Source organism: Mustela nigripes, chromosome 14, assembly GCF_022355385.1.
Source record: "Mustela nigripes isolate SB6536 chromosome 14, MUSNIG.SB6536, whole genome shotgun sequence".
In the NCBI taxonomy this organism is placed as follows: domain Eukaryota; kingdom Metazoa; phylum Chordata; class Mammalia; order Carnivora; family Mustelidae; genus Mustela; species Mustela nigripes.
In genome coordinates this window covers 93,361,240-93,388,197 of record NC_081570.1, presented here as the reverse complement: position 1 = coordinate 93,388,197, position 26,958 = coordinate 93,361,240, and the positions used below count along the sequence as shown (strand labels likewise).

At 36.0% G+C, this 26,958-nt stretch overlaps 1 protein-coding gene across 8 annotated transcripts in view; it reads left to right on the top strand.

Moving 5' to 3' along the window:
• WDR47 (WD repeat domain 47) overlaps nt 1-26,958 on the top strand; it is a 64,847-nt gene that overhangs the window by 23,582 nt on the left and 14,307 nt on the right. For 5 of the 8 annotated variants that reach the window (XM_059375621.1, XM_059375620.1, XM_059375619.1 and 2 more), the window contains 9 exons: nt 559-664; nt 2,561-3,363; nt 6,231-6,357; nt 13,914-14,092; nt 17,281-17,538; nt 21,106-21,181; nt 23,076-23,233; nt 24,714-24,883; nt 26,488-26,658. In XM_059375621.1, coding sequence (XP_059231604.1) covers nt 559-664; nt 2,561-3,363; nt 6,231-6,357; nt 13,914-14,092; nt 17,281-17,538; nt 21,106-21,181; nt 23,076-23,233; nt 24,714-24,883; nt 26,488-26,658 — 2,048 coding nt within the window. The remainder of the gene's footprint in view (nt 1-558; nt 665-2,560; nt 3,364-6,230; nt 6,358-13,913; nt 14,093-17,280; nt 17,539-21,105; nt 21,182-23,075; nt 23,234-24,713; nt 24,884-26,487; nt 26,659-26,958) is intronic. The other 3 variants (XM_059375622.1, XM_059375625.1, XM_059375623.1) reach the window with 3 other exon arrangements.

Genomic DNA, 26,958 nt, shown 5'->3' with positions numbered 1-26,958 from the left:
CGATAGTTCAGCCTGTTTTTATTAGACAGTTGTCATGTTTGAAGAGAAAAAAAGATATTTTGAATAAAATACAAAATAATAAAACAAAATACAATAAAACATAAAGCATTTTAAATGTAAAGGACTTTGATTTCATATTAGGTAATATTTAACATCTTCAATAAAACTTGATTTTTGTTCAGAATTAATATTGGAAATCCTTCCTCTGAGTGTTCAGTTGTATTTACTTAATTCTGAAATTATTGTAGCCTCAATGTGATAAGCTTTTAAGAATTTTGAGAATTTTTTTGTAAGCAAAGGCAGGTATAGTAACTTTTAAGTGTATTTGATTTATGAGACATTAGAAAATTAATTTTTCAAAAACTATTAAAGGATTAATTAGTCCTTTGGAACAAATATGGCCTCTGTTGCTCTGGGGACTTGGGTTTCATTTCCAATCTTTGACATTTCTGTAACTCAGCTTTTTATTTTATTTATTTATTTATTTATTTATTTATTTATTTATTTATTCTGTAACTCAGCTTTTTAATTTTAATATTTCATATTTTATTTTTACAGGTTTCGTTATATTATCCTGAAACAGAAGTTTTTAGAAGCTTTATGTGTTAACAATGCAATGTCAGCAGAAGATGAGCCCCAGCATGTAAGATTTTTATTCCTGAAGGTTTGCGCCATAGTCTTGTTTCAGTCATAAGTATTGTATTCACTAAAACAAAGATTAGTATCCTGCATTTTCAAAATTTTTATGAAGTAGGATGGGGTAAGATTTTACTCTTTTGTAGCTGTAGTGCTTTCACTCTGTAATGCTTCTAAACTTGTTGCAAGATTTAGACAAAGATGAATGAGTGGCTGGCTGGTAGGTAGGTGAGTAATGTGTGCTCTTCTCATGTTTAAGGTGATTTAGAATGCAATAGATGTTTGACTTAAAAATGCTACATTTTTGCTTTTTTATTTATCCTAGAAGTGAATTATGATTAACTTCTTTTTGTTTTTTCAGTATTTACATTGTAGCAGAGGTGGTTTTTTTTCCTCCAACTTTTTATTTAAATTCCAGTTAGTTAACATACAGTGTAGTATTAGTTTCAGGTAGAGAATCGAGTGATTGGTCACTTACATAAAATACCCAGTGCTTAGCACAACAACAGAGGTGGTTTTTTATAAAATCTTTATGCCTTTATGACCATTTAAATTTAATGATTCAAAGGATTTATTAAACATTTATTTTTCTCTTGAGATTTTATTTATTTATTTGATAGAAAGTGAGTCCGAGCCCAGGGAGGGGTAGGGGGAGAGTGAGAGGGAGAAGCAGACTCCCAGCTGAGCAGGAAGCCTGCTGTGCACAGCTCAATTCCATGACCCTGAGCTCAGACGCTTAACTGACTAAGCCACCCAGATGCCCCAGGAAGGGTTTTACTTTTAAAGTTTTAGTAATAGTATTGTTACATTGTTTCCAAACCAAGGAAACTTACTATGTGCCAGGAGGTGTTCACTGAAATAAACTAAAAAAATATTACAATGAGGACTTTCATGTGTAATAGAGAAATGTTTGTCAGATAATGATTTTTTAAAAAAGATTTTATTTATTTACTTGAGAGAGAATGAGAGAGAGAGAACATGAGAGGTGGAGGGTCAGAGGGAGAAGCAGACTCCCTATCCAACAGGGAGCCCCATGTGGGACTACATCCTGGGCTCCAGGATCATGACCTGAGCCAAAGGCAGTGGCCCAACTAACTGAGCCACCCAGGCGCCTTTTTTTTTTTTTTTTAAAAAAAAGAGATAATGATGTTTAAATGTGGAAAGAACTCTGGAATATAAGTCAAAGGACCTAATTTTTATTTTGTCTTTGTCACTAACCAACTGTATTACTTCCATTAAATCCTGCTCCCCAACTTTTTTCATATATAAGATGAGGAAAGGTGGATATATAAGCTCTAAGATTCCTTTACATCATAAAAAGTTTATGAGTCTAAGGTAATATTCAGTACCCAAATTATTGTAATCTGTCTCTCAGCTAAGCTTCCTTTATTCTCTTTCATTCTGTTTTTGTACTAAATGAACTGTAAATGTTCTTTTTTCTTTCTTTTTAATTTGCTTTCTTTCTCCACACAAATTTCTCTTATGGCAAGTTTGAGAATGGCTCTTTTACTTTTGGGGTAAGCTGGAGTGACAGCAAGCTATATAAACAATTGAATAATGACATGCTTCAGTTTTCATTTCTAGAGAACTCAATTATTCTTGACCTTTAAAAATTGTACATTTGAGAGTGATAGTCTGAAGCCTGAACTAGAACAATATTTTTATAGTAAGAGTTTAATTTACTAAATAGCCAAATTATTTAATTTTTATTTTAGTAGTGAAAAGCATTTTGATTCCTGGATTCCTGACTTGAAAGTTGTTAAATATCTTGCAATATGAGTATTCTGGGACAGTAGAGTTTATCCTTTTGCAGTTGAATAGTTTATGAGAATTTATAAGGTATCTTTGTATCTGAATAAAATACTCTTGGTTTCATATCTCTTAACATCTCTCTTAATAGTTATTACTTAAATTTTTCTTACAGCTGGAATTTACCATGCAAGAAGCTGTGCAATGTTTGCATGCCCTAGAAGAATACTGTCCCTCTAAAGATGATTACAGCAAGCTCTGTTTGCTTTTGACTTTGCCTCGTCTGACCAATCATGCTGAATTTAAGGACTGGAATCCCAGCACTGCTCGAGTTCACTGTTTTGAAGAGGCTTGTGTCATGGTTGCAGAATTCATCCCTGCTGATAGGAAGCTAAGTGAGGCTGGTTTTAAAGCAAGTAACAATCGTTTATTTCAGCTTGTAATGAAGGGTCTACTTTATGAATGCTGTGTAGAATTTTGTCAAAGTAAAGCAACTGGAGAAGAAATTACAGAAAGTGAAGTACTTCTTGGCATTGATCTTTTGTGTGGTAATGGTTGTGATGACTTGGATCTGAGTTTATTGTCATGGCTTCAGAATCTCCCATCTTCTGTCTTCTCTTGTGCTTTTGAACAGAAAATGCTTAATATTCATGTTGACAAACTTCTGAAACCTACAAAAGCTGCATATGCTGATCTTTTGACTCCTCTTATCAGCAAACTTTCTCCCTATCCATCATCTCCAATGAGAAGGCCTCAATCAGCTGATGCCTATATGACCCGCTCTCTGAATCCTGCTTTAGATGGCCTCACTTGTGGACTAACCAGTCATGATAAGAGAATCTCAGACCTTGGAAACAAAACTTCTCCAATGTCACACTCCTTTGCTAACTTCCATTATCCAGGTGTACAAAACCTCAGTAGGAGTCTCATGCTTGAGAATACAGAATGTCACAGTATTTATGAGGAATCTCCTGAACGGTAAGTATTTGCTTGTAAAAATTAGAAAATATTCGCAAGTGTGAGATTTTGTGTGTGTATGTTTAATGTTCAAGTCGCTTTTTTTAAATTATTATTTTTTTTTTAGAGAGGGAAGGTTGAGGAGTGCAGAGGCTGATGTGGGGTTTGATCTCACAATCCCGAGATTATTTTCTATTAAGTTGCTATGAGGTTGCAAAGTAGGGAGTTGTGATATCTTGTTTAATGTTTTTTAAAGGGAAAAGGGGATTTTAGGATGTTAAGTGACTTGCTAAAGCCCAAGGCATCTTATTGCTCTACTTGAAAGAAAGATATCTAGTCATGAAAATGGATGAGTATAACTTATTATAGGAGCTTCCTGTTATCTAAATCCCAAAGGAATAGAGTCTTGAGCATTGGTAGAGATTATCTTAAACTTATCCTGGACTTTCCGGTATCTTTAAAGAAAATTTTCATTGTTTGGGATGTTGAACTTCAGTTCTGGGGAGCTGCTGATGCTCTTCTGAGTGCATAAGAAGAACTTCCTGGTCGGTATAATGAATGGCATGTTTGGACATGTACACCAGTGGAATTGTATGGAAAGAAGACATAAAAATCCAGCCACACCTGACTCTACACGTGCTGTTGCTTATGTAAAGAGAGTAGTAAAAATTGAGGAATGACTGGATAAAGACATAAAGAAGTGGAGTATAAGTTACTAGATTACAGAATAAACAGAGAGGTAAAAAATGATATATCAGAAGTGAGTAATACATGTGTTATTAGCTGAGCAGTAGCAGTAACCCAGAAAACATCTGTCATGCTTGTGAAATTGGAAGACTTACAAGCCAAAGCACTGTGGAATAATGAATAGAGCATGATCTTTGGAGTCAGGCTTGGGTTTGAACAATATCTTGCCATTTAGTAGTTGTGTGACCTTGAGATAGTTCCTTAATCTCTCTGAGCCTCAAAGACCTCCTCTATAAAATAGGGTGTTGACTTGCGAAGTGAGATAAAGCTCCTAGCGGAGACGCAAGTATGTGAATGGTGCTCCCCATCTGAGTGTCATACTCCAGGTAAGGACAGTATGTCAAAAGGTCTGCTAATAACATGCTGCGGAGGACTACTGTTCTGTGGATAAAGTATAAAAATTTACTTTGGAGAAAGTGAACCTTGTTTTTAAAAATATTTGAGGTGCAATTTGAAAATATTGGGAGGCTTAATTAGATAAATTATGTTGAAGATGCCTCATGAGGAGACCTCTTATTTGTGGTAAATTCGTGTTTAAGCAGTATTTGTTTAAAAATATTTGCATGTCTGCTCTGTGCTAGCACCGTGCTGCATCCTGGGTATAGTGATTGAGTTATTATGGTGAACAAGAAGATAAAACATGAAAGAAAGCTTTATAAGAGAGTATGTAGTGTTTTGTAAAGACAGCTTTTTACTCATAAACTCGAAGAAAAAGCAGTTGAAACATAAGCTTTGGCTACTCAGTGTAATGGTCTCAAAATTAAACAGCAAAAATATACAAATTCTCAGGAATGGGTCAGCATTGTATTTGATCCTGAAGATCTGGATTCAAATCCTAGTTTTATTTACCCACTCTGCAATTTTAGGAAAATCACTTTGTTCCTTATCTGTGAAACGGGAGTTACAATTTATTTCATCAGTTACTGTCCAAGTTAAATGAGATAGTGCATGTGGAAATGCTATATAAATTGCAAAATTAAATGTTACCTTATGAAGGTCATTTTATTCTATCTCTATACAGTTAATAATTCTTAGAAAATCTGTCTTTTGGACATAAAGGGGGACCTCTTGTGGTCATTAGCAGGTTAGAGCACTGACTGGTAGCTGAAAACTTTTCCTGTCTTTCTACTTTCTCCTCTGGGTACATGTGTGATTCTGTATGTTGAGATACTTATCCAAAAGCTTCTAACTAATGGTGCCTTTCTGAGGATGACTAGCTCTGCTTCCTGAACCCTAGACCTGTAATTTGTTATGTCTTACATACATCTGCCTGGAGAGGCCATTATGAAGCCATCCCATAATCAGATTCTTTTAAGGGAAAGGTCATTTTACTTTTGTACATGTACATGGTACCTTGTGCCAATGGATAGTCTGTATAAATGTCTGTGGTATTCATCATCTTTGGATGATGTTAGTTATTAAAAATTTTGAACACAGTTAACCATGAAAAGTAGAAATTGCTAGTGTTTAGAAGAATATTAGAAACAACCTGATGTAAGATATTAAGCTTACTATTAAGTATGCATTAAAATATTGAAAAGATGTATATTCAGCTTTTATGTTAAGTGCAAATAAACCAAAGACAGTCTTTTAATAAAATCTAAACAGTTCTTAAAATTTTGTTGAAATGTACCCTCTTTAATACCCACCACCAGGCTATTAAGGAGGGCATGTATTACATGGAACACTGGTTGTGATGCATAAACAATGCATCTTGGAACACTGAAAAAATAAATTTAAAAAATTTTGTTGAAACATATTGGAGGGAAAAAATTAATGTTTGGTTAAGAAAATCACAGATTAAGATATGAATAGAATTTAGGCATTAGGTCATCCAGCTTATTATTCAATTCAATTTATAAATGAAGCTCAGCCATAGAGAATGTAAGTGATTTCACCAGACTGGAGCCACTACCCTCCTTTCTTAATAATCCAGTGCACATTCTGTTATAAGCACATTCTATTTTTTTTAGAAACTCTTAGGTAATACCCTTAGTAGAAGAAAGGAATATTTAAAAATCGATTTTTTGCACATTTGATGACATTTAGATTGTTTTCATTATGTTAATTAAAATATATTTTCCTTCACCCCTTCCTCTTCCTGTTTGTTTTTTTGTTTGTTTTTTGCATCTTTCTGAAAGAAGTGATACACCCATTGAGGCACAGCGGCCTATAAGCAGTGAAATCCCAGGCCAGAGTTCAGTTTCAGAAAAAGAGCCTGCAAATGGAGCACAGAACCCAGGACCAGCTAAGCAAGAAAAAAATGAGGTAATATTTAATAGACCTAGTGACTTTTAGAATTATTCTCTAAAGTAATAGTATTTGCCTAGATAGAATGTAAAAGGAATTTTCCAATATTTGGAAGTAGGTGAGAGACTATCTAGACTTTCTTATTAATTAAGTAATTTTATCCCTTTTCCCTTAAGGATGCATGGTATTTTTAGTTGTCATGTATTTTGGAGCATTTTTAACAGATGAATTTATTAACAATCTAAAATGCCATAGTTTATATTACTCTTACATATTTCAGAACTCAAGTAATTGAACTCACATTGAATGTGGATAGCTTGTATTTGTAAGACTATCCTCTATATTTTACTAATTAGATTTAGTGAACAAAAATTATGACATTTATAATATCAAGTACTTTATCCAAGTCTTTCGAGTTCCAAATTATTTTTCTGTGGGGATTTGGAAAAGAAATTGTATAATAGAGTATAAATTTTATCTTTTTTTTTTTTTTTAAAGATTTTATTTATTTATTTGACAGAGAGAGATCAAAAGTAGGCAGAAAGGCAGACAAAGAGAGAGGAGGAAGCAGGCTCCCGGCTGAGCAGAGAGCCCGATGCGGGGCTCGATCCCAGGACCCTGGGATCATGACCTGAGCTGAAGGCAGAGGCTTTAACCGACTGAGCCACCCAGGCGCCCCTATAAATTTTATCTTATATGGTATGCCACTTAGAAGAGGTGAAGAGGTAGTTTTAATAAGTTCAATAAATTTTTTTGTCTTCAACTAAATATTATGAATAAAGTAGAAAAATTACTATTAAAAATACATATATGAATATGCACCAAAAAACAGAACCGCAAAATCTGTGAAGCAAACAGTGGCAGAGTTGAAGGGGGAAATAATAGTTGAAGACTTCAATACCCCACTTAAAATAATGGGTAGAACATCTAAACAGAAGATCAATAAGGATAGAGGGTACTTGAACAATACTTAAACCGACTAGACCTAACAGACATCTATAAAACAACTATATTGTTGCTTTGGAGGATGCACCTTTTTTTCACCCAGAGGTGTCTATATCAGTCTTTTTAGAGGAAGTTGTTTTTTTAGACTCCTCAGATCAGTGTTCGTATTCTAAGTATTGGTAAGTTTATGAATATGTGAATATTAACAATACATGAATGCAAATACATAAAGTGATACTAACAAAAAAAGAACACTCCAACACTAGCAGAACACACATTCTTTTTTTTTTTTTTTCTTTTAAGATTTTATTTTTTTATTTGACAGCACAAGTAGGTAGAGAGGCAGGCAGAGATAGAGGAGGAAGCAGGCTCCCTGCTGAGCAGAGAGCCCAATGTGGGACTAGGCCTAGGACCCCGGGATCATGACCTGAGCCGAAGGCAGAGGCTTTAACACACTGAGCCACTCAGGTGCCCCCAGAACACACATTCTTTTGAAGTGCACATGTAACATTCTTCAGGATAGAGCATATGTTAGGACCCAAAACAAATCTCAGTAAATTTTAAAAGATTGAAATCAGGGACGCTTCGGTGGCTCAGTCAGTTAAGCATCTGCCTTCAGCTCAGGTCATGATTCCAAGATCCTGAGATTGAGCCCTGCACAGGGTTCCCTGCTTTTCTCTTTCCCTCTGCTTGCTGCTCCCCCTGGTCTCTCTCTCTCTCTTTGTCAAATAGATAAATAAAATCTTAAAAAAAAAAAAAAAAAAAAAGCAAAGATCGAAATCATGTGAAATATCTTCTCTGACTACAATGGAATGAAGCCAGAAATTAATAACAGAAAATTCACAAGTTTCTAAAAATTAACACACTCTGATGGGTCAAAGAAATTGCAGGGGAAATTAGAAAATACCTAGAGACTAACAAAAATGAATACAACTTCCCAAAGCATACAACATTTCAAACTTATGAGATACAGCAAAAACAGTGCTCTGGAAATTTATAGCTAAAAATGAATACATTAAAAAAGAAGAAAGAGGGACGCCTGGGTGGCTCAGTTGGTTGGGTAGCTGCCTTCAGCTCAGGTTATGATCCCAGCGTCCTGGGATCGAGTCCCACATCGGGCTCCTTACTTGGCCTGCTTCTCGCTCTGCCTCTGCCTGCCACTCTGTCTGCCTGTGCTCACTCTCGCACCTCTCTCTCTCTCTGACAAATAAATAAATAAATAATCTTTTTTTTTTTTTAAAGATTTTATTTATTTATTTGGCAGACAGAGAACACAAGTAGACAGAGGCAGGCAGATAGAGAGGGACTGACCCCCACATCCGGTTCTCTGCTCCACAGGGAGCCTGCCTGCTTCCTCCTCTCTCTCTTTGCCTGCCTCTCTGACTGCTTGTGACCTGTCAGATAAATAAATCTTTAAAAAGATAAAAAATAAAAAGGAAGAAAGATCTCAAATCAATAACCTAACCTTATGCCTTAAGGAACTAGAAAAAGAAGAATAAATTTTATCAGAAGGAAGAAAGTAATAAAGATTAGAGGGAAGAAAAATAAAATAGAGAATAGGAAAACAGTAGAGGAAATCAGTAAAACCAAAAGTTGGTTCTTTGAAAAGATCAACAAAATTGACAAGCACTTAGACCAAAGTGGGGGGGGGGCACACATGAGTAAGTAAAATCAGAAATGGCTAATACTTTTTTTGGTATTGTATTGTAATATGTATTATAATACATATTTATAATAATAAAATGAATTATAAGAGAATACTATGACCAATTATAAGCCAACAAATTAGATAACCAAGTTGAAATGAAACCCAAATTACCTAAATGATTCAAGAAGAAATAGAAAATTTCAACAGACCTATAATGAGTAAAGAGATTGAATCAATAATCAAAAAGCTTCCAACGGCGCTCGGTGGCTCAGTGTGTTAAGCCTCTGCCTTCGGCTCAGGTCATGATCTCAGGGTCCTGGGATCGAGCCCCACATCGGGCATTCTGTACATCAGGGAGCCTGCTCCCCCCCCCTCCCCCTGCCTCTTTGCCTACTTGTGATTTCTCTCTCTCTGTCAAATAAATAAATAAAATTTAAGAAAAAAGGCTTTCAACAAAGAAAAATCTAGGATCAGATAGCTTTGGGGGTGAGTTCTACCAAACATTTGAAGAAGGGTTAACATCAGTCCTTCTCAAAAATCTTCCAAAAGTATGTAAGTGGAAGGAATAATGCTTCCTAACTCATCCTATGAGGCCAGCATTACTCTAATACCCAGTTCAGATGAAAACATTACATGAAAAGAAAACTACAGACCAGGGCACCTGGGTGGGTCAGTCAGTTGAGCCTCCACCTCTTGATTTCAGCTCGGGTCATGATTTTAGGATTGTGGGATTAAGCCCCATGTTGGGCTCTGCCCTCTGCATGGAGTCTGCTTGAGATTCTCTCTCCTTTTCTGCTCATTCCCCTCCATGTGCACTCTCACTCTCTCTCAAAATAAATAAAATTAAAAAAAAACAAAACCGCGGTGCCTGGGTGGCTCAGTGGGTTAAAGCCTCTGCCTTCGGCTCAGGTGATAATCTTAGGGGCCTGGGATCGAGCCCTGCGTTGGGCTCTCTGCTCAGTGGGGAGCCTACTTCCCCCTCTCTCTCTGCCTGCCTCTCTGTGTACTTGTGATCTCTCTCTGTCAAGTGAATAAATAAAATCTTTAAAAACAAAACAAAACAGAGGCGCCTGGGTGGCTCAGTGGGTTAAGCCGCTGCCTTCGGCACAGGTCATGATCTCGGGGTCCTGGGATCGAGTCCCGCATCGGGCTCTCTGCTCAGCGAGGAGCCTGCTTCCTCCTCTCTCTCTCTGCCTGCCTCTCTGCCTACTTGTGATCTCTCTCTGTCAAATAAATAAATAAAATCTTTAAAAAACAAAACAAAACAAAAAAACCAAAAAACCCAACCCCTACAGACTAATATTTCTCATGAACAAAAGCAAAAATCCTTAACAGAATACTAGAAAACCAAATTCATCAGCATATTAAAAGGATTATATACCCTGATCAAGTGGATTTATCCCAGAATGCAAAACTGGTCAATATTTTGGATTTATCCCAGAATGCAAAACTGGCCAATATTAAAAAAAAAAAAAAATCCATCAGGGGCGCCTGGGTGGCTCAGTGGGTTAAAGCCTCTGCCTTCGGCTTGGGTCATGATCCCAGGGTCCTGGGATCGAGCCCCCGTCGGGCTCTCTGCTCAGCGGGGAGCCTGCTTCCTCCTCTCTCTGCCTGCTGCTCTGTGATCTCTGTCTGTCAGATGAATAAATAAAACCTTTAAAAAAAAATCCATCAATGTAATATATCACATTAATAGAATGAAGAACAGAAAAACATTTGGTCATCTTAGTTGATGCAGAAAAGGCATTTGACAAAATCAAACACTCTTTCATGATTAAAGCTCTCAGAAAACTAAGAAAAAAATGGAATTTCCTCAGCACAGTAAAGTTTATTTATGAAAACCCCAAGCTAATGTCCTACTCAAGGTGAAAAACTAAAAGCTTTCCACCTCAAATGAGGAACAAAGACAAGGATGCCTATTTTTACCACTGCTCTTCAACATTTACTGGAAGTTTTAGCTAGAATGATTAGACAAGAAAAATAAATAAAAACCATCCAGACTAGAAAATACCCAGGAATAAATTAAACCAACAAGGTGAAAAACTTAGACTCTGAAATCTATAAAATATTGCTGAAAGAAATTTTAAAAGATTTAAATAAATGGAAAGATACCATGTGTTCACAGATAGACTTAATATTGTTAAAATGTCAGTACTTATTTGATCTACAGATTCCATGTAATTCCTATAAAAAATTTCGCAGCCTTTTTTGCAGCAGTGGAAAGCCAATACTCAAATTCACTTGAAATTGTAATTTGTCCTGAATAGCCAAAACAATCTTGAAAAAGAACAAAGTTGGAGAACTCACGCACAGTTCATGATTTCAAAGCTACAATAGCTACAAAAGCTACAGTAATCAAAACTGTTTGGTACTTGTATAAGGATAGAAGTATAGAGCAGTATGGTCTCTCAACATTGAGAGACCAGAAGTAATTCCATATATCTGTGGCTTATTGACTTTTGGTACAGGTGTCAGGTCTATTCAATGGGGAAAGATGATGATGGATCAACTAGATGTCCACATGAAAAAGAATGAAGTCGGACCTCTTACCTCATATAATGTACAAAAATTAACTAAAAACAGATGAACAACTTAATTATCAGATATCAGAGCTGAAAGTATAAAATTCTTAGAAGAAAACACAAGAGCAAATATTCATAATCTTGGATTTTATTGTCTTATATGATTCCTAAAGCTTGAGCAACAAACATAAAAACTGATAAATTGAACTTCATCAAAATTAAAAACTTTTGTGCCTCAAAGGACTTAATCAAGACAGTAAAAAGATGGCCAGTAGAATGGGGAAAAAACATTTATAAATTATATATCTGATAAGGGTTTAATATCTAGAATATGTAAAGAACTACAATTCAACAACAAAAAAGACAATTCAACTTAGAAGAAAGGAGCTGAATAGACATTTCTCCAAGGAATATATTCAAATGGCTAATAAGCATGTGAAAAGATGCTTAGTGCCACTAGTCATTAGGGAAATTTAAACCAAAACCACAATGAAATATAGCTTCACAACGGCTAGGATAGTTAAACTCAAAGCCGTGGACAAGAAATAAGTGTTGGTGGGGAAATGGAGAAATTTGAACCCTCATTCGTTGTTGATTTGAATGTAAAATGGTGCACTATGGATTGGTGGTATTTTTGATATAGAATTAAATATAGCTAAAACAGGGGCGCCTGGGTGGCTCAGTGGGTTAAGCCGCTGCCTTCGGCTCAGGTCATGATCTCAGGGTCCTGGGATCGAGTCCCGCATCGGGCTCTCTGCTCAGCGGAGAGCCTGCTTCCCTCTCTCTCTCTCTGCCTGCCTCTCCATCTACATGTGATTTCTCTCTGTCAAATAAATAAATAAAATCTTTAAAAAAAAATATAGCTAAAACATAGCTTAAGTATAGCTAAATATTGAATTACCATATAACCCAGCAATTCCACTCTAAAGCATTGAAAGCAAGGACTCAAACAGATATCTCTACATCCATGTTTATAGCAGCATTATTCACAGTAGTCAAAAAGTAGATAAAACCCAAGTGTCCATCCACAGATTAATGAATGAACAAAAATGATATATCCATTCAATGGAATATTATTCAACTACAAAAAGGAATGAAATTCTGACATATTCTACAACATGGGTGACCTTTGAAAACATCATGCTGAGTGAAATAAGCCAGACAGTAAAGGACGAAATATCATGTATTCCACTTATATCAAATATCTAAAATTGGCAAAATCATAAGGAAAGTAGAATAGAGGTTATCAGGAGCTTGGTGGAGGAAGAAATGGGAGGTTATTGCTTAATGGTTATAGACTTTCTCTGTAATTGATGAAGAATTTTGAAAATAGTGGTAATTATTGCACAATGTTGAGTATAATTAATACCACTGAACTGACACATAAAAGTGGTTAAAATGACAAAGTTTCTATTTTACCAACAATAAAAAATTTAAAAGGACACCTAGATAATTTTGTCTCAGTTATTGCTGTAAGTTATGAAGTAGAGGAGGATTCTTAAATACTTCTTGGAAAAGGGGAGAGAGTTTTAGCTTTAGTTAGCTGTATAAGACTATTTGTTAAGCTTATTGTTAGTGTGGGCCAATTTTAGAGATGATTGACTTGTTCCAGAGTGACCCCAGGTCACATGATTGATGCAATATGACCAGACTCCATCTTTCTTTGTCAGTATTGGAATTTACTAAATATGTAAGTCTGGTAAGTTTGGGTGCTATATAGTTCTTTTAGAATAAAGATGTAGAAATGTTGATTAAGTTTACTACCCATTTATTCCACTTTCTTGTGAAAGGCCACTTGAAACAAAGTATTGTTTTTGAGAGAAATTTTTAAAGTTTCTCTGTAGAGTAGCCTATTAAACCATTTACATGCTTAAATTAAGTGTGGGACAAAGTTAGTGTGGGACACTGGGTGACTCAGTTGATTGAGCATCTGCCTTCAGCTCAGGTTATGATGCCAGGGTCCTGAGATCAAGTTTCTCATTGGGTTCCCAGCTTAGAGGGGATCCTGCTTCTCCCTCTACCTGCCACTCCCCATGCTGGTGCTCTCTGTCTGTCAAATAAATAAATAATTTTTTAAACAGTGTTGGAAAAAGTTAATATTGTGTTTATTAAATACTAAAGTGGTCTTTCAGTATTTTTTTCCAAGCAATACAGCTCTAATTCCATGACCCTTTGTGACTACTATAATTTGCATTTTTATTTTGGGTTAGTCAAAGATCCAGGATGACCTTTCATTTTGGTCAGTCTCTTGCTTTAGAATAAAGCAAATTAAATGATCTACTTGACCATATAAACTCATGGATACTGTATTATTTTTCAAAGAGCAATGTATTAAGTTTTCCAATTGTTAAATAGTTACTTGTATATTTCATCCAGTGTTTATAGAAGTTCCTGTTGGGTAGGGACATACATTTAATCATAGTCTGCTCAAATACATTATTTTTTCTAATATTTTTAAGCTTCGAGATTCAACAGAACAATTTCAAGAATATTATAGGCAAAGATTACGCTATCAACAGCATTTAGAACAGAAGGAGCAACAGCGACAAATATACCAACAAATGCTGCTCGAGGGAGGTGTAAATCAGGAGGATGGACCTGATCAGCAGCAGAATCTTACCGAACAATTCCTTAATAGGTATGTCTTTCAGTCACTTTTTAAAACATAAGGAATTGTTTCAAAGCTATTGAAAGCACGCGGCAACTGCTACTTTCCACATATAGTTTGAAATTTTAAAGCATTTTAAGTGTTTCAAATAATGGGGAGTTACGGAATATCTTCCTTTCACAGCATTCTGAGTGTTCATCTAATTTTGGTCTTCTTCCCGTTAAACCTTCTTTCACTTCTAAACAACGAGAGCAGAAGTGTGGTGGTGAACTCAGCCAGAAGCAAATAGCCAGGTTGATCCAGCTGTCCCAGGGTTGCTGAGATCCTAGGGTTCCTAGTCACTTGGCTTCTTTTTGCTTGTCTCCTCATCTACTCCACAGAATAGACCTGAAGATTAAATGAGTTAATCTACACAAAGTGCTAAGAATAGTACCTGGCATATAGTAAGCACTATACTAAGTGTTCACTGTTTTTTTTTGTTATTTTGGGTCCTTAACTTTCAGTTTCTTTAGAATTCAATATATTAAAATTATTCTTTCTTACAATTTTTGCCAAGATGATATGCACTTACATTGTTTTTAATTATAGGAGATGTGTGTGTATGTATCTAGAAAGATGATAATGTGTCTTTTTAAAAATCAATAATCTAGAATACATATATTTAAATGAGCAAAGGTTGTTAGAAGATTAAATGTGTTAATATATAAAAAATTACTGAGGGCACCTGGGTGGCTCAGTGGGTTAAGGCCTCTGCCTTCGGCTCAGGTCATGATCCCGGGATCCTGGGATCGAGTCCCACATCAGGCTCTCAGCTCAGCGGGGAGCCTGCTTCCTCCTCTCTCTCTGCCTGACTCTGCCTACTTGTGATCTCTGTCAAATAAATAAATAAAATCTTTAAAAAAAATATATATATATATAAAATTACTTAGAATAATTCCTGGAATTTGGGAAATAACCTACCATAAATGTAGGATATTGTTGTGATTATGATTAGGCAATGCAGTGGTGACTGTCAGTTCTTTACTTGATTCAATAATATTGGGAGTAATCTTCTTGTTACTCTGAGGGTTGTGCAAGTCAGTGAGCTTGAAATCGATTCTGTCTTCAAACTTTCATGCAAGGAATGTTTATAGAGGTAACCTAAAGAATCTAAATAGACTTTTGAACATTGCATTTGAGGATCATTTTCTTATCACCTCTGATAAGTCAGTGTCTTATCGGAATTAACCTATTTTGATGAACTGCCATTTCTGGTTCTTAGATGTCTTCTTTATATCCATAAAGACCATGGCTGCAGTTGGATTTCCTGACCGTTTATTTTTTAGTGGAAGCAGATGGCTAGCATTAAATCGGAAGATAAAGTGGCAAGGTTCTGTGATCCTAATAGTAGTAAGGGATGTACTTCCTCAGAAAAGAAAGTTAAACTGTTCAAGATGGTTTATCTTTCCTTTAAAGACAATTGTAAACAGAATTCAAGTTACTAGTTGGTATTTGGCTTTTGTACATTAGTTTCATATAAATTCTCTGTTGTTCTCCTAACTCTCTTATCTATTATTTTCTAAACCTTTAATATAATACTTTTATTTGACCTTTTTTTCTAGGCCCTTAGTTTTCTATATCTGAGCCAGTACCAGGACTTGAAAGTACCCAATACTATGGATTATTGGAATAGAGATAGAATCTATAAAATGAAATACACTTTCCCCATAATGTTTTATTTTTTCGAATCATTCTAGCAGTGGCTAGTTTCCAGATTTAAATTTTGCATCTTTTTTCCAAGAGTCATGAAAAAGGAAAAGTAGTAAAAGTCATGTTACATAATAGATCTTATTGGAAAAAAATCAACTAAAGCACAATAGAATTTTTATTAACAGTACTCTCTTACTACTTTATACTTCTTGATACTTTGTTTCTATTAATACTAATAAATAGCACCCTGATTTGGCACTTATAAGCATATTCTGCCTCATCCTCCCCACTATTAGAGAGTCAAAATGATATTAACATTTTAGACTTTATACTTAGCATTTCCGAAGTTGACTTGACCTCTGACTCCTTTATGGGGAGCACGTCACAGGATTAGTGTTTTATAGGATAACATTTGGGAAATGTAACCTAGTTAGAATTAACTTATATATTTAGTAATGGCTGCCAATTCCTTTAATAATATTGAACTGCTCTTTTAAAGTCTTTCCAAGCCCTAAATACATTCTCTCTCTCTCTCTCTCTCTCTCTCCCATGTTTAATGTAGGAAAACGAGAAAATGCAAAAGCCCCAACACCTCTTGGTAATCGTATCCCTTGTGTACTCCTCTCTCATATTGAATCTAGGTTGTAGAAAGTGTTGCTGGGCCAGTTCTGGGTCTAAATGTTAACAGAGCCTGCTAGCTTCCTCTTTGTGCTGTTTGGAGTCCTGAGTCCAAAAAAAAGAAGTCTTAGGAAGATATAGGAAGACTTGTGATGAGGGAAAGACCTTGAGGCTGTTTTGCTTCCTGCTCTAGCTCCCTAGTTCCTAAATCAGAGCCTGGCACATTGTCTGTGTAGAATGAATAAATGTGTGACTAATAGATTGCCACTAGAATTTGTCCCATGCTAGGCTCTAATCATACATTTCCTAGTTGGTATGATATTACTAGAGAGATGAAAATGGCTTGTTTTGTTTTGTTGGTGAGAAATTTTGATAGTGGTGATATTTTTATTGACTGTTTTGGGAACTTAAGTTTCAAATTGAAAATTAAACCAAAGCTATATTGGAAAAGAAAATTTTTTAAAAAATTTTTATGGTAAAATACCTGTATCCTGCACTGGGGATACTGTAGGAAAATTTGGATCTTTCAGTATCTTAGTTATGTCTTAAGGCAATGATGGTAACTTTAGTACTGAACTTACCATTTATTTATTATATGTTCCTGTATTTACCTTCTCAAACTTATAATCTTACATATATATATATTTTTAAAGATTTTATTTATTTATTTGTGAGAGAAAGAGCATGTGTGAGAGAGTGCAAGTGGGGGGGGGTGCAGAGGGAGAGGAGGAAGCAGACTGCCCCCTGAGCAGGGAGCTCAAAGTGGGGGCTTGATCCCAGGACCCCGAGATCATGACCTGAACCCAAGGCAGACACTCAACTGACCAAGCCACCTAGGCTTCTCCCTTCTACATGTTAATAATGTGATTAAGTTTTTCATTTTAATGTAATTACATTGTTTTATTTTTTAGGTCCATTCAAAAGCTTGGTGAATTAAATATTGGAATGGATAGCCTTGGTAGTGAGGTGTCAGTGCTCAACCAGCAATGTAATGGGAGCAAAAGCAATGGATCTAATAATTCTTCTGTAACTAGTTTTGCCACACCACCCCAAGACTCCAGTCAGAGATTAACACATGATGCTTCAAATATTCACACAAGCACCCCACGTAATCCTGGATCAACGAATCACATACCTTTTCTTGAGGAATCACCTTGTGGAAACCAAATGTAAGTACTTTATTTTGTAACACCTGGAAATATTAACATCCTATTAATGTTTGGAAACCTAGGAAGTTGAACTTCTCTTTGGAGTCTTACAAATAAAAGTTTTTGGAGACCATTACATATCAAATATTTTTCTGATCTGTCTATTTATCTGTATTCTCTTCTATTGACTTCTGAATTTCTTAGTAGCTTTTGTTCTCCTATTTTTATTTTTGCTTTCTCACTACCTCTAAGATGATTCTCTTTTTTATAAGTCATTTTACTCAGAGATCTTACAGTTTTATCTTCTCCCTGATTTTCCTTTTTCTTGCCATTGGTACCTTTCAACAAATAATACTTTAATTCATGGACTTTGAGGGCACATGGTGTTTTATAGCATGTTGGGATGATCGCAGCAAGACCCTCTTGGGAGCTCTGACAGTTACAGCAACTGAAGACATCATGCATATTTGTGTTTTCACTAATTGGGGAAGATTTTTTATCTGGCTATCATTCGTAAACAGTGTTAATTTATGCAATAGGAATAGTTAAGAAGTATTTTCTTCTTCTATTCGTCTTTTTTTTTTTTTTAATTTTTAATTAAAAATCCTTACAAGTGCACTCTTTAATCCACCTCACCTATTTCAACCTTCCCCGTCCTACCCACCTCCTCTCTGGTAACCATCAGTTTGTTCCCTATAGGTAAGAGTCTGTTTCTTGGTTTGTCTCTTTTTTCCCCCCTTTGCTCATTTGTTTTGTTTCTTAAATTCCACATATAAGTTGCTTCATCTATTCTTTTCTTTTAAAAAAGATTTTATTTATTCATTTATCAGAGAGAGCACAAGCAGGGGAGTCTCAGGCAGAGGGAGATACAGGCTCGCCGCTTAGCAAGGAGCCCGATTTGGGACTCTGACCCCAGGATCCTGGGATTGACTTGAGCTGACGGCAGATGCTTAGCCAACTGAGCCACTCAGGTTTCAGTTGTACAATTTAGTGATTCAACACTTACATGCAGCATCCAGGGCTCATCATAGTGAGTGCATTTCTCAGTCCCCTTCGCCTATTTAACCCTTCCCCTACCTACTTCCCATCTGGTAACCATCAGTCTGTTCTCTGTAATTAGAGTTTGTTTCTTGATTTGCCTCTCTCTTTTCTTCCCCTTTGCTCATTTGTTTCGTTTCTTAAATTCCACATATGAATGAAATCATATGGTATTTGTGTTTCTCTGACTGATTTATTTCACATAGCGTAATAATCTCTGGCTCCATCCATTTGTTGTAAAATGGCAAGATTTCATTATTTTTTAAATGGCTAAATAATACTCCATTGTGTATATATACCACATTTTCTTTATCCATTCACCAATCAGTGGACGCCTGGGCTACTTCTGTAATTTGGCTATTGTAAGTAATGCTTCTGTAAACATATTATTTTATATGCATGTATCCCTTTGAATTAGTGTTTTTGCCACCTTTGGTTAAATATCTAGTAGTGCAATTGCTGCATTGTACGGTAGTTCTATTTTTAACTTCTTGAGGGATCTTCATACTGTTTTCCAGAGTGGCTGTGCCAGTTTACATTCCCACCAATAGTGCAAGAAGGTCCCCCTTTCTCCACATCCTTGGAAACACCTGCTATTTCTTGTGTTGTTGCTTTTAGCCATTGACAAATGTGAGGTGATATCTCATTGTAGTTTTGTTATATCACAAAGCCATAGCAATTATAACAAGATGGTACTGATATAAAAATAGATACATAGATCAATAGAACAGAATAGAAAACTGAGAAATAAATCCAGTGTATAGTCAATCTTTGACAAAGCAAAAGAGAATAACCAAGGGGAAAAGGTTAGTCTCTTAACAAATGGTGTTGGGAACATTGGACAGCAACATGCAAAAGAATAGAACTGGACCTGTTTCTTGTGCTATACACAAAAATAAATTCAGAGTGGATTAAAGACCTAAATGTGAGATAAGAAACCACTAAAATCCTATAGGAGAACACAGGCAGCAACCTCTTTGATATCTGCTATAGCAACCTCTTACTAGATAAGTCTCCTGAGGCAAGGGAAACAAAAGCAAAAATAAACCATTGGGATTTCATCAAAATGAAAAGCTTTTGTACAGGGAAGGAAACAGTCAATGAAATTAAAAAGTTACCTTTGGAATTGGAGAAGATATTTGCAAATGATATATCTGATAAAGGGTTAGTATCCAAAATAGGTAAAGGACTTATAAAATTCAACACCCAAAAACAAATAAATAAAAATGAGCTTAAGACATATACATTTTCCCAAGGACATACAGATGGCCAACAGACAGGAAGAAATGCTTGACATCACTTATCATCAGGGAAATACAAATCAAATGCCTTTTTCCATATATACATTCTTTTTAAGATTTTATTCATTTGAGGGGCACCTGGATGGTTCAGATCATTGGGCATCTGCCTTTGGCTCAGGTCATGATCTCTGGGTCCTGGGATGGAGCCCTGCATCTGGCTCACTGCTCAGTGGGGTGCCTGCTCCCTCCTCCGCCCCCTGTTTGTACTCTCTCTGTCTCTCTCTCAAATAAATAGATAAAAGCTTTAAAAAATATTTTTTATTTATTTGAGAGAGCGTGCTCACGCAGGTGTATAAGCAGGGAGAGGAACAGAGGAAGAAACAGACTCCTCACTAAGCACAGAGCCTGACTTGAAGCTTGATCCCAGGACCTTGAGATCATGACCTGATCCAAAGTCAGACACTTAACCAACTGAGCCACCCAGGCACTCCACTTTTTCTGTTTTAGTCTCTGGCTTTTATCTAGGAGGCTTTCTTCAAGTATCTAGAAATCTTTGACTATCTGTAAAGAGTGAGGCATAAAAAAAAAACTGATTGGAAGGAAGGCTATGTATATAGATGGATCTGTCTCCATGACAAAAAGTGATAGGGGAAACATTGTTTTATTGAAGACTTTCAGATGTCACTTCCTGTTCATCTTTTATCTTAGACCAGATAATTTTCCTAAAGAACAATCCAAGTTCCTGCCTGGGGTGACATTTAAATATAGCATCCAGGATTCTAGAACTCAGCAGGGGAAAGCTTCGTGACATCTCACTCTAAAATTTGTAGACTTTAACTTAATCTCCTTTCCAGAATGGCTTCTCACTTGCTCCTTACAACTGTGTATAGTGTCACTGAATCCCGGAGTCTCTCTTTTTTTTTTTTTTAAAGATTTTAATTATTTGACAGAGAGAGATTACAAGTAGGCAGAGAGACAGGCAGAGAGAGAGAGGAGGAAGCAGGCTCCCTGCTGAGCAGAGAGCCCGATGCGGGACTCGATCCCAGGACCCTGGGAACATGACCTGAGCCGAAGGCAGCGGCTTAATCCACTGAGCCACCCAGGCGCCCCAATCCCAGAGTCTCTTAATAAATGGCTTCAGAGAATTACTTTGACTGGGGTTAGTGCGGGTCATTTGCCCCCCCCCAAAAAAAATATCTATCTATCTATCTATAGATAGATAGATAGATATTTATATATATATATCTGAGGTTGAAAGATAAATATTTTTGTTTTATTCAGAGTAAACTTTGAATTTCTATTCACACAGCTCATCAGAACATTCAGTCATTAAGCCACCTCTTGGAGATTCTTCAGGGAATCTATCAAGGTCAAGAGGGGAAGAGGTAATGCTTTAATGCTTTGGGGAAGGAGGTTTCATTATTATTTTTATATATACCTGCAGATATTGCTAAGGAATTCTCAATTCATAGAAAACCATTTTTAGAAATAATCATTATTATTAATGTTATTTGTTGCAAGGATAAATGAAAGCTTATAATGCTTAATTGCAATCTTGACTCATGGAGTTGGGGCTGTGCACTACTCTCTGAAAACCCTGTGGTTAATTTGTTTAGATATTATTAGTATTTCTTTTGGGCTTCTCATCAGTGCAGCTGTTTTTTGCTTTGGAACAAGACATTCTTCCCTAAACTACTATACAGCTACCTTATTTTCTTTAGTTCAAACTTTAATCCATACACAAAGACACTATTTCAGACGCTGATGGAACCAGACAGGTAACATAAATGAATAAAGTTGACTATTGTGATAAGCACATAAGAGTATTTGTCCCTTGTGCAAAGAAATATGCTTATCTAGTGTTTCCAGTTCTTTTGATTTTCAAGAAATTATAAGAATGTAGATTTTTTATGTGAAATCTATTTTAAAAATATCTACAAGTTTCTTAAAATATTTAAACACACTGAAGAAGAGCAAATAAACTAACTGGTGGGTCTGCCACATCTGTTCTAAAGCAACCCTTAATGATTATTAGTGTGCTAGTGGCCATTTAATCAGTTAGTCATTTACCTCTATTTTTCTCTTATCTATCACTGTTGTTCATTTGGCAAATTTCTTACATGTGGATTAATGGAAAATATAGCATTTCTAACCAAATAAATTCAAATGAGTAATAGAATTCAATTATCTAAGAGAGACATAGTATGACCCACCAGGTTTTCCCCTTATACTCCATGAGGATGTATTTATTCCATGAATGAATAGATAAAATTTTGTGTAGGGAGAGGCATAATAAACTCTTTGTTGATATAGAGCTGAAGTGACTTGCCTTTGTTTGTATACTTGACATTCATACTTCCTGAAGGCAGGATTTGGTTAGGTCTATTGACTACACCCAGTCTAGAGGTCCCTGTTCCAGGTTCAGTCCCTTGTGGTCAGGGTAGCAAGGTAGTTACAAATGATACTAATAGCAAGAGCCATCAAAACTTATATAGAACTGCTTCAACTTGCCTTCCTCAGCAGAGACCAGATAGGTTGACAATTTAAATTAAAATGAGATTCAAATTTAGTGTTCTGATTAAAATCATTTTTATAATTTTAAAAGAGTATTTTACAATTTCAGTTTGAAATATTGAACTATTCATTGCTGGAGATAACGGTAAACTATCCCCCCTACCCCACCCAAGAGGAAGTGGATTGATTAATAGTCTTATACTTCCTACTTTTAGAAACAAAAATGATATTCTGTTAATTTTATAAAAGTTTTATGTGTGGGCTATTTTTTCTTTTTCTTTTTCTTTTTCTTTTTTTAAAGATTTTATTTATTTATTTGACAGATCACAAGTAGGCAGAGAGGCAGACAGAGAGGGGGGAAGCAGGCTTCCTGCCAAGCAGAGAGCCTGATGTGGGGCTCGATCCCAGGACCCTGGGATCATGACCTGAGGAGAAGGCAGAGGCTTAACCCACTGAGCCACCCAGGCACCCCTGAGCTATTTTTTCCTTAATAATTAAAGATAACTTTATATGAGAATGCATAGTCTTATGTTTTGTCACAGTAAGCAAAGAAAGCTTTGAATGTTTCTGAGCTTTCTGAACTTAGTTCAGCAATGGGCAGCAAAAAGCAGAAAAATTTGGGTTAATTTGAATTTGCCATTTAAAAGAATATGTGATTATAGGTAGTTAATGTGAAGTAATAAAATGAATGTAAAATAGGCTAAAGATGAATTCTTTCAAATTCATTTTTTCCTAAGATGACTTTCATATTTATTCTTTCCACAGGATGATAAATCAAAAAAGCAGTTTGTTTGTATTAATACTCTAGAAGACACACAAGCTGTTAGAGCAGTGGCTTTTCATCCAGGTGGTGGTTTATATGCTGTAGGCTCAAATTCAAAAACTCTGAGAGTATGTGCCTATCCAGAAGTAATTGATCCAAGGTAAGGATAGTTGGTTTGTACTATCATTCTTGCTTCAGTTTTTAATTTAGATATATCGGTTCCTTTTTCAGAATTGCCATTTGGTAGCATTCAGTTTTTATTTCTTTTTCTTTTATTAAGTCTTTAAATTTTTATTTTCAATGCTTAAGAAATATACATAAGAATTATTGACTAATTTTGTAAATTTTTGTCCATTTTGATTAGGCCATGAATTATATATGCAACTAAAAAGAATCTTGATATGATCTATTTTCTAGATCAGTATTAAGCACCTTCTAGGTATTGGCAATTTATCAGTCTTCTTTTTCTGTTTTTAATTATGGAACTTTTCAAACATATGCAAAAGTAGAGAATAGTACAGTGAAATAAAGTAATTGTCAAGATTTTTGTCACATTTGCTTCATCAGTTCTGTTTGTTTGCTAAAGTATTTTAAGGTAAATTTGATGTCATTTCATCCTTTATGATGAATCTCCAAAAACATGTACATTTTCTTATATAGATTTGATGTTATCATATCTAATAAAATCTTTAGTATCCTAATATTAGGCTGTGTTTTAAAGTGTGGATAAGATGCTATTACTCCGGTTGGTTGGGTTGTGGACATTGGGGAGGGTATGTGCTATGGTGAGTGCTGGGAAGTGTGTAAGCCTGACAATTCACAGACCTGTACCCCTGGGGCTAATAATACATTATATGTTAGTTTAAAAAAAAAAGATGCTATTATTCCACTAAACCAATGTTTGACTCCCATTAAAAGCCATACTCTTGAGGAGCCTGGCTATTCAGGACCTTCCACAGCCATACCTGTAGCTCCTCACCTGCTACAGTATCCATCCCACTCAGTCTTCAGAATGCCCTGGGCTTCTCTCTGCTAGCCCCATAGGCTGTTTCCCATACTGCACACTGGGCTGGCACTTTCCTTACTATATATTATCTTCACTGGAGCTATTCTTCTGTTCTTTAAGGCCTAGTACTTTTAACTGGATTAGAACACTTATATCTACCTTACTGTATGTGGATAGTCATGACATCAACCCTTGCCAGATTTGAAACTCCAGAAAGAATTCTGCTTCCTTTATTTTTTATTCATCCCTTACCTTCCCTCAGCCTCAATCAGATGCTCCATATTATATGTTTAATGTTTTTTGAACTTTCTGAATTTGGAAGCATTAGTATTTTTTTTTCATTCTTCTGTGTTTGAGTTAAAATCCATGAAAAATATGTGAAATGGAGACTTTTAAAAAAAATAATCTTGTTTCCTGTGTGGTCTGAAATAAGAGGTTAGTCTAAGAATAGTTCATAATTTTACTTTTGGATTTTAAATCTGCTTTAAATTTATTTCTTCCAAGATTTTGAAAATTGTTATTGACATGTTGTCTGCTACTTTTTTGCTCCCTCCCTCAAGAACAACAATAATATAGAACTTCATTTCTTTCAGCAAGCAAGAAATTGAAGTCTTTCTATAATTTTTCTTTTTAGTGCACATGACATCCCTAAGCAGCCAGTGGTACGTTTTAAAAGGAATAAACATCATAAAGGATCCATTTACTGTGTGGCCTGGAGTCCTTGTGGACAGTTATTAGCAACAGGATCCAATGACAAATATGTCAAAGTTCTGCCCTTCAATGCAGAGACTTGTAATGCAACAGGTAGGTCCCAAGTATGTAAGCAGTAGCTTACCAGTGTATTCTTAATGTTTTCCCAATGTTGTAGCTTTATGTATCTTTGTATTATTTTCAGTATAATCTAAGAATATAGCCTTAAGGAGAGTTTTTTTATATTATAGTTGCTTAGTTGCCTTCATAAGGCATGATTGATTTTTTTTGGTAAGTTCTTACAGTTGTCTAATAATTAGAAAATTGTTGTTATCAGGGATGCCTGGGTGTTTCACTCCATTAAGCATCTGCCTTCAGCTCAGGTCATGATCTCGGGGTCCTGGAATCCAGCCCTGTATCAGGTTCCCTGCTCACTGTAGAGTCTACTTTTTCTCTCCCTCTGCCACTCCCTCTGCATATGCTCTCTTTCAAATAAAATAAAATAAAATCTTTTAAAAATTATTATTAGAAAGGTAACTTTATTTTTTTAAGATTTTATTTATTTATTTGACAGAAAGATCACAAGTAGGCAGAGAGGCAGGCAGAGAGAGAGGAAGGAAAGCAGGCTCCCTGCTGAGCAGAGAGCCCGATGTGGGGCTTGATTCCAGGACCCTGAGATCATGACCTGAGCTGAAGGCAGAGGCTTTAATCCACTGAGCCACTCAGGTGCCCCGAAAGGTAATTTTTAAATAACTACTAACAGTGCATTAATGAATATGTTAGAGTACCTGTCTTCTCTTTCATTTCTACTTGTGATTTCTGTCTGTCAAATAAACAAAATCTTTTTTTAAAAAAGGAATGATGATAACTGAATCAGTTTTTGATTTTTTTTTAAAGATTTTACTTATTTATTTGACAGACTACAAGTAGGCAGAGAGGCAGACAGAGAAAGAGAGAGAGAGAGGAGGAAGCAGGCTCCCCGTAGAGCAGAGAGCCTAATGCAGGGCTCGATCCCAGGACCATGGGATCATGACCTGAGCCAAAGGCAGAGGCTTTAACCCACTGAGCCACCCAGGTGCCCCAGTATTTTGATTTCTTAAAGTTCTTTGCTGGGGTTCATGGGTAATTCAGCTGGTGAAGTGTCTATCTTTGGCTTAGGTCATGATCCTGGGGTCCTGGGATCAAGCCCTGAGTAGGGTTCCCTGCCCAGCTGGGGAGCCTGCTTCTTTCCCCAGCTCATGCTCTCGCTTGCTTTCTCTGTCAAGTGAATAAATAAAAAAATCTTAAAAAATAAAAACCCAGGGATGCCTGGGTGGCTCAGTTGGTTGGGCCACTGCCTTCGGCTTGGGTCATGATCCCAGGGTCCTGGGATGGAGTCCCACATAGGACTCCTTGATCAGCGGGGAGCCTGGTTCTCTCTATGCCTCTGCCACTCTGCCTGCTTATGCTTGCTCGCTCTCGCTCTTTCTCTCTCTCTCTCTCTCTCTGACAAAATAAATAAATAAATAAAATCTTTAAAAAAAAAAACCCAATCAGAAAAACACTTCAAATTCTTTGCTCAGTAAAGTGAAATTGATTATAGTATTAATCCCTAAATGAAAATATAAGCCACACGTCTCTACAATTATTCTTGCTTAGTTTTGAGACAGTTTAACAATCTCAAATTATCATAGTAAGTTGAGCAGCATCTTTTTTTTTAATTCTTATTGTTGTTTCAGGACCGGATCTGGAATTTAGTATGCATGATGGGACAATTAGAGACTTGGCATTTATGGAAGGCCCAGAAAGTGGTGGAGCTATTTTGATAAGTGCTGGAGCAGGGGATTGTAACATTTATACAACTGATTGTCAAAGAGGACAGGGCCTGCATGCTCTGAGTGGACATACTGGTATGTGATATCTTAGATGCTACTTTTCTTTTTGTTCAACCTATGCTTTTTCCCCCTCTGCATATTCATTAATGGGGTATATTTTATCAAAAGGGACTTCTTCAAGACAGGAAATTTTTATTTTAAAAATTTATATTGGGAACTTTGGATAACAACACAGTAATGATAAATAACATTTCGCCTGGTGTGCTAAATCCTTTGCTATACAGATAATTCCTTAACTTAATTCTCACAACACCCTTATAAGTCACGAAGTTTTATCTCAATCTTATATATGAAATAAATAAAACTTGGAAAGAC